This window comes from Lipotes vexillifer, unplaced genomic scaffold (assembly GCF_000442215.2).
Source record: "Lipotes vexillifer unplaced genomic scaffold, Lipotes_vexillifer_v1.1 scaffold1126, whole genome shotgun sequence".
Classification (NCBI taxonomy): domain Eukaryota; kingdom Metazoa; phylum Chordata; class Mammalia; order Artiodactyla; family Lipotidae; genus Lipotes; species Lipotes vexillifer.
The window spans coordinates 262,473-270,690 of record NW_006781401.1 but is presented as its reverse complement, the minus strand read 5'-3'; the positions used below and the strand labels follow the sequence as shown (position 1 = coordinate 270,690).

Here is an 8,218-nt window from a genome sequence, read left to right as displayed (position 1 = left end):
AGAGGGTTAAGGTGGGACTAGGTGGTAACTGACACATACTCAGTGAGAGGCCTGATGGAGGGAGGAGGACAGTGGAAGCCGCTAGGGCATCAGGACAACAATTTCTCGCCTTTTAGGGTGGGAGGACCTGTGGGGTGGAGCTTCTGCCCGATGCCGTTCTTCGGCGTTGGCTGCCATTTTAGTTTTCGGATTGCTTTGGGCCAAGTTTGGGCAATATAAGAAGTGAAAGGCTTTATTTGTACTGAGGAAGTAGAAAGAGAAGGTAATGATGGAAGGGCCCAGGGAGTTCTGCAGTGTTCCTGAGGAGCTAAGACGAAGGGCGGGAGCCAGCCTTATAAGTCAGGGGTAGCAAGGCTTGGCCAGCTGGAGGCAATGAGGGCTCTAGAACCAGATAGGCTCGGTTTGGGCTTCAATCTGGACTGTTTATTGTCCGTGTGGCTCTGACCTCTCTGGGTCTGTTTCTTCCTCTGCCAAATGGAGTTTCCTCTTTGACAGAGTAACTGTGGAGGGTCAAAGGAGAGAGTGTGTAGACACCAGCACAACTGTAGACAGTTCATAGTCCCCTTCCGCGTTTTGCATTCACTCCTAGAAAGGCACTGCAATGTAGTTATTTTGGACAGTGAAAAAATTTAGTATTAATCGTCAAAATCTATCATTAAAAGTCGAATTTTGTGAATTTTCCCTCCAATTTGAAGCATTACCTTTTTTAAAAAAAATAGCCCATCTGTCTTCCAACCCACGGCATTGTGAGCAAACTGAGTTTCATTGGAGCCAGGAAAGTCCCATTCAGCAGGTGATAACCTCTTTCATTTATACTGCAATTTAGCTTTGCACAGTGGCAGTATCATAGCCAACGAGGTTTATCGGAGGCGCGATTACTGCTGATTGAAAACTTTTCCCTCTACTACAGTTTACATGTCGTAAGTCGTTCTTTAGTTGTATTGTATTTGATTCTGATGCTGGGAGAAGAGGCAGAGGTTGGGATCCTTATTTTTAAAAACCAAAAAACAAACAAAAAACACTTAGGAAGGGAAGTGCTGAGAAACTAACCAGACTCACCTGGTAGTTCATGCTCACAAATCTCATTTTCTTTTTTAAAACAGTTGCTGAATCAGGAATGCGATTAAAACATGCATTTTGATGTTAGGACAGTTGACAAAGCCTCTCACCCAGTCTTTGTGGAGAAGTTGGGGAAATGTGATCTGAGTGGAGTGGGTGGCACCCTGAATTAGACAATCAGCAGTGGCCCCAAAATGTTGAAGAAAGAAGTGGATCAGTGCCAGCCTGGACCAAGTGCTTCACTCCAACGCCTGTCCCAGTAAATTTTTTATTGATAACTCTGATAAAGTCACAAAAGTCAAGGTCAACATATCTGTAGTTGTTAAAGCTGGGAGTGATACTTAATACTTTAGATAGGAGAATTCATCTTGAAAAAGATCTGGTGCAATGAACAAAAATTTAATAGGGATGCATGCAAAACCTGTTCTCCCTTCAAAAGAATTAGCAACCCAAGCGTGGGATGGAGGAGATGGTGTTAAGCAGCCTGTGGACTCCAAGTTGCTTCATTGGTGCAAGTTCAGTGCAAACCAGGGACTGATGCAGCCCAGGGAGGAGGAGACAGACAAGGCTGCCGCAGGGTCACGTGACACAACGGGCACGTGACACCGGCGGGGCAGGGTTGTGGGTGGCGTTGTTCAGCCTGGGGAAGAGGATACCAGCCGGGTCAAGGGGTAGAGCTGTTTTCACAAAAAGGAAGTTGGTTGCATAGAAGAGGGACTAGCCCGTGGCTGCTGAGGGGAGGATTAGAATCCATGGAAGGTAGTTCCACATAGGGAATCAGATTTGGATTCAATACATGACAGAACTTTTCCAGCAATTTGACCTGCTCAACAGTGAGTGGGGCTGTTTCGTCCGTGGAAGTGGATAATTTACAAGTTATTAAAGATATTTGGGACAGGAGTGTGTAGGGGTGGGAATTTAGACACAGTGACAATCATGAGGATAACTAACTTTTATTTCGTTCCCACAGCTACCCTGAGAGGTAAATAGTATCTCCATTTTGCAGGTGAGGAAACTGAGATGCCTAGAGGTTAAGTGACATGTTCAAGGTCACCCAACAGGTAAGTGGCAAAATCAAGACTCAGAATTTTATTGGAACTTTTATTCTCTCCCCTCTTCCAACCCTACAGATTTAAGGTGGGAGCAATCTCTGGTCCAAGATGGGTCTCTGGACAGTTTTGCTTTCAAGGCTCTCCATTTGCTCGTGTAGAGAACAGTCATACTGATTTCCTCTCCCTCCTTATCCTTCAGAAGGGTTGATAGTATAAGTGAAGTAAAGGACTAAGTCATTTAAAACTCTTCCTAGGGACTTCCCTGATGGCACAGTGGTTAAGACTCTGCGCTCCCAATGCAGGGGACCTGGGTTCGATCCCCGGTTGGGGAACTAGATCCCACATGCATGCCACAACTAAGAGTGCCCATGCTACAACTAAGGAGCCCACGAGCTGCAACTGAGACCCGGTGCAACCAAATAAATATTTTTTTAAAAACCCCAAAAAACAACAACCAAAAAAACACCTCTTCTTTACCCCACCAAAGAGCTCTACACAAATAGAGTATATTATTAAATTAACTTAACCTCATATTTTGAATAGGTACAAAATATGGTACATGGTACACAATTCAAATTATAGTAAAAGGTGAGCAGGGAAGGGCTAATTCTCCTCTCACATCTCTTCCCCAGCCGCCTACCCAATTTCCTTCCTAGGAGGCAAACAACGCTAACAGCTTCTCCTATATCCTTCTGGAGAGGTCTTCTCTATACACATGCAAGCAAGAACTTGTGTATATACATTATTCTCAAACGGTGGCATGCTTTACACACAGTTCTACAACTTATTGTTACACTTATTAATGTACTAGTTTGATCGATGTGAAATTGCCGATATTTTACAATTTTGACCTACAAAATTTATTGGAAGTCTTTCAATACCAGCCCATAAGGAACTCCTTCAGTCTTTTTCTTTTTTTAAAATAAAGTGTAACATACATAAGACTTCACAAATCTTAAGTGTACACACCCCTGTGGAACCAGCATCCAGATGAATAATTAGAATATTACCAGCCCCCTGGGCTTCCCGGGTGGCGCAGTGGTTGAGAGTCCCCCTGCTGATGCAGGGGACACGGGTTCGTGTCCCGGTCTGGGAAGATCCCACATGCCGCGCAGCGGCTGGGCCCGTGAGCCATGGCCACTGAGCCTGCGCGTCCGGAGCCTGTGCTCCACAATGGGAGAGGCCACAACAGTGAGAGGCCCGTGTACTGCCAAAAAATTTTTAAAAAATTAAAAAAATAGAATATTACCAGCCCCCAGAAGGTCCTTTGTGCCCCCTCCCAGTCATTACCTCATTTTGACTTCTATATCAAAGGTGTCATCCAGTATGTACTCTTATATGTCCACTGTTTTGTATTGGTTGCACAATAGTGTATTTTTGGAAGTCCCTTACTTTAACCCTATCGATGCCTAATTGATGGATGATAAGGCTCTTTATACTCTTTTTGCTGTTCCAAGCAATGGGAGCAAGGAATAACCTTGTAAATATATTTTTAAAATATTTTATTATGGGAAATGTACAACACATATAAAGTAAATAGAATAGTATAATGGACACTCAGCTTCAACAACTATCAACATTTTGCCTTTCTCGTTGAATGTATTTTCATAAGTAGGATTCCGTTTGCTTACAAAAAAAAAATGCCCTTTAAGAAGGCTAAATATGCAGACTTTGGAGTCTCAGCAGTATCAATGAATAGCTTTGTGACCATCGGGAAGTTACCTAACCTCTCTTAACCCCCTCCAACACAATGGAGGTAATAATTCCCACTGCACAGAGTTATCATGAGGAGAAAGGACCTCATCAGTGCTTTCCCAGCTGGAGGTAGGGCTGTGTTGTGGAGCCCAAGGGAAGATGCAGGTGGGGAAGCAGGGACTTGGACTACTGCCAATCCATTTTCGTCTTTTAAAGAATAGTGTCTTCGGTAAGACTTCATTTGATAAAAAGGGATCTAATGCTTAAAAAAAAAAAAAGGAAAAGAAAGAAAGAAAAAGAAATAGTGTGAAACCACCAATACAACAAATGTAAAGGACTTACCAAAGAGCTTTTGTTATTATTATTATCCATCATTCTGCTTTCCTTGACTGTCCTTTTGTCTTTTCAAATCACCTTGTTACTTGTTAAAATCACTTTCAAGCCAAGGGACATTTTTTTTTCAATTAAAAATGTTTGTCCAGCTTTATTGAGATATCATTGACATATAACATTGTGTAAGTTTAAGGTGTACAACATGTTGATTCGGTCCATGGACAATTCTTAAGGCAAGAACAGGCCCCCGAGAATCAGGGGCTGAGGGCGGGCCGGGGAGAGTGTCCTCCCCAAGGTTTGCATTGCACAAGCTGATGTCTTGAATAAGTGTCAGCCAATTTCCATCCTCCTCCTCTTTCCCACCCCCTCAGGCTCCCCACCCCTTCTTCTGGAAAATCGTGAGTCTCCTGCCGCTTACCCCAAGCCTCTGCTTCATTGTGTCTGGTTTCCCAATAAATCAAAAGACTCTAGTCCCCGTCGCTGTGTTTGTCATGAGTTCAAGTTCTTCCTCTCCCAGAGGGGAATAACTTTCATGGGTGTCGCCACAACCAAGTGCAGATGCTCTGGATCCCCACCCCCGCCTCAGCCACGACCGCCCAGCCTGGGGACCTCCTCCCCGGGTGGGAAGTAAAGGGTCAACAGGTCCTCCCAGCCGCCCCCCGCCCCGCACCCCACCCTCCTGCACTTGCCCGCCAATCGCCTCCCGTAGAGATGCTGGGAGCCCGAGTGTGGCTGCGCTGCCGCCCGGGAAAGGGCTCTCCCCCCAGCACTGAGCACTTGGTCCTGGCAGACGCCCCAAGATTGTTGTGAGGCGTCTAGCCAGTTGGTGAGTGCTGTAATCTGAACCAGCTGTGTCCAGACTGAGGCCCCCATTTGCATTGTTTAACATACTTAGAAAATGAAGTGTTCATTTTTAACATTCCTCCTCCAATTGGTTTAATGCTGAATTACTGAAGAGGGCTAAGCAAAACCAGGTGCTTTCTCTGTCAGCTCTCCAGTGGCTCGGAGGACCCAGGCTCTCCCCTTGTCCTCTCCTCTCCTCGCTCGTCCCCCCTGGAATAAAAGTATCGGCGAGCCCCACAGGCCCAGAGGAGGCCGAAGTTCAGGAACTGCTCCGAGGGTCCCGCGCTGAGAGCTCTCCATCTTTTCCCCCTTGCTTCTCCTGCCCACGCATCTTGGACATGCCAGGATTAAAAAGGTACGTTCTCTGCTCCGGACTTTTTCCTCCAGGGTCTGGAAACCTTACTGAAAACCCGATGGGTGGAAAATGGCTATGGCCGTGATTCAGGCTGTGTCAGGATGTTGGAAAAGGCATTAGCTAGTGATGCAATGATATTGTTAATTGTAAAAAGCTGCGCCTCTGTAATTTCCATCTTGAAGCCTTCTTTTGGGAGTGGGTATTTTATAAGACAGTTTCAGAAGCCAGCATCCGACAGAGGTCGGCAAAAATCTCAGAGCCTGATTCTTTCTTTCTTTTCCGAAAGGGTAGCAAATTTGTGTGCCGTTTAGATTTTTTTTTAAGTTTTTTTTTTTTTTTTTTTAATTTGAGAGATCAATTACTAGTTCACTAGCAATTATTTTGCTGCATCGGCTGTTGGACAAGCGAACGGGCTAGCTGCACATCCCGGGGCTGGATTTGCTCTATGTCTGTGTGGGATTCTCAAAGGGCATGCGACCCAGAAGTCTCGAGCCAATGAAAAGTGGGGACTGCAGACAGAAATGCATGTAAGCAAACATTTTGATATTCCTTAAGGAAACTGAAGTTCCAGTCAAGTGATCGTTAAAGCTTAAAGACTTTTATCTAGATTACATCTGCAGTTTTTATCCAGCGCACTCTTGAAAACGTAGCTGCTTTAGACAAAGTGTGTGTGCGTGCGTGCGTGCGTGTGTGTGTGTGTGTCTGCGTGTGTGTGTGTGTGTGCGTGTGTGTGTGTGTGTGTGTGTGCGTGTGTGTGTGTGTGTGTGTGTGTGTGTGTGTGTGTGTGTGTGTATGCTGGAAACGAAGCTGTAATCCTGTCATCCTGGATCCGGGACCAGCACTTCTTGAACAGACAGCCCTGAGATTCAGTTGGTCCCCCACCTCCATCCCCACGCCCACCCCCGCCCAGCTTTCCTCCACTTGAGGATGGAGCCCAAAATAGGTGGACCCACCTGCTTTTGAAAGTTCCGGGGACCAGTTATGAGCATCAAAGGATCCCCAAAATTCTTATAGTTAATTTATTTTGGAGTTTTCTAGAGTTTTTCATGACAAAGTGCAGCTATGGGTGACGCTGTGAGAGCAGCAATGCTTGGATGTTATGTCATTTTCGGGAAACCGTCTCAGTTAAGCCTGGAGCTTACTTGGCCCCCAGGCCCCAGCTGTGGCCCTTGCAGGAGGCCGGGCTTGAGATGGGCTTTCTCAGAGGAGACCTGTCCCTAGCCAAAGAGGATTGCCCTCTAGCCAAAGGGAGTAGGGGAGGTGGGGTAGGGGGAGAAATGGGTTAGCATGCCTTTTCCACTAGGTCTTGAAGTCCACTACGTTGTCATCCTGTCCTGTCTCCAACAAAAACGAGACAGGGTTTTATAACCAACCGAAAGGAAACTTCATGTGAAGAAACAGGAAAACGTTGAAATTCATAATATACAGCCTGGAAAATAAATTTGTTATTGTTCTTTCATTCCTTCCAGATATAAATCTGGCTGTTGCGAATATCAAAAAGCCCTGGGATTTGGCTCTGCACTTTATAAGGTCAGAGCTGTCTCCAGTGTTCTAGAATCTGGCTCACACAGGCACTCAGATGAAAGGAAAACGTGTGGGCTTCCAGGGTCTTTATTCTTTGGATTGAGGACTAGATGAAGGAAGTGGGCTTGCCTCTCCCAACACCACATTAGAGTCCTGTTTCCTCTGGATGTCACCTTAATTCTGGGGCCCTCCAAGTACCCCAGTGTTGCTGATTCATATGAGCCTTCTGTCATGGATTGAGTGAGTTTTGCAGTCTATTGAACGCTCTTTTTCTGAAGGGAGGGATTGTAAAGTGAAGGTATACATTGACAGTAACAGGTCACTAAATCCAACCAGGTGCCAGGTCCACTGAATTACTGAAGAAGGCTTTGAGATCACCTCCTCCAGGAAGCCTTCCCTGACCTTCCATTCCCTACCCAGAGCCTGGCTCTCCTGGCACTCAGTGGGCATTTCTATCAGTGCCCTAACCAAAGGATGTAGACATTGTTGGTTCACGTGGCTCCCCCACCAGCTCTCCAGGGCAGCATCTGGGTCATAGTTTTGTAGTTTTTCTGCCTACCTAGGGTCCATGCTCACAGCTAGTAATTGCTCAGATAAACCCCTGTTGAACTCAATAATAACAGCACCAAATAAAGCTCTGTATTTGCATAGATTTTTTTAACCACCTTAACAATTTTCAAGTGTCCAGTTCGTAGTGTTAAGTACATTCACAGTGTTGCTCAATCAATCTACAGAACTCTTTTCATCTTGAAAAATTCTATACCCATAAACACCTCCCTAATCCCTCCTCCCCCTGCCTCTGACACCCACCATTCTGCTTTCTGTCTATAATTTTGATTGCTGTCAGTCCTTCATATAAGTGGAATCAAACAGTATCTGTCTTTTTGTGGCTGTCTTATTTCACTTAGCATAATGTCCTCAAGGTTCATCCATGTTGTAGCACTTGTCAGAGTTTCTTTCCTTTTTAAGGCTGAATAGTATTCCATTGCATGTATATAACACATTGTTTATTCATTTGTTGATGGACACTTGGGTTGCTTCCACCCTTTGGCTATTGTGAATAATGCTGCTATGAGCATGGGTGTACAAATATCTCTTTGAGACCCTGTTTTCAATTCTTTTGTATATATACCTAGAAGTGGGATTGCTGGATGATATAGTAGTTCCATTTTTAATTTTTTGAGGAACCTCCAGACTGTTTTCCATGGTGGCTGCACCAACGGACATTCCCCCCAGCAGTGCACAAGGGTTCCAGTTTCTCCACACCCTCACCAGCTTTTGGCTTTTTTGGTTGTAGCCATCCTGTTGGATGTGAGGTGGTATTGATTTTTTATCTTTAAAGCTAATTGGCGACCAT

General features: G+C 45.2%; 1 protein-coding gene across 1 annotated transcript in view; it reads left to right on the top strand.

The window, feature by feature from the left end:
* Nucleotides 1-4,829: 4,829 nt before the first annotated feature.
* FBLN5 (fibulin 5) overlaps nucleotides 4,830-8,218 on the top strand; it is an 85,618-nt gene continuing 82,229 nt past the window's right edge. The window contains exon 1 of the mRNA XM_007454705.1: nucleotides 4,830-5,337. Coding sequence (XP_007454767.1) covers nucleotides 5,321-5,337 — 17 coding nt within the window. The 5' untranslated portion in view covers nucleotides 4,830-5,320. The remainder of the gene's footprint in view (nucleotides 5,338-8,218) is intronic.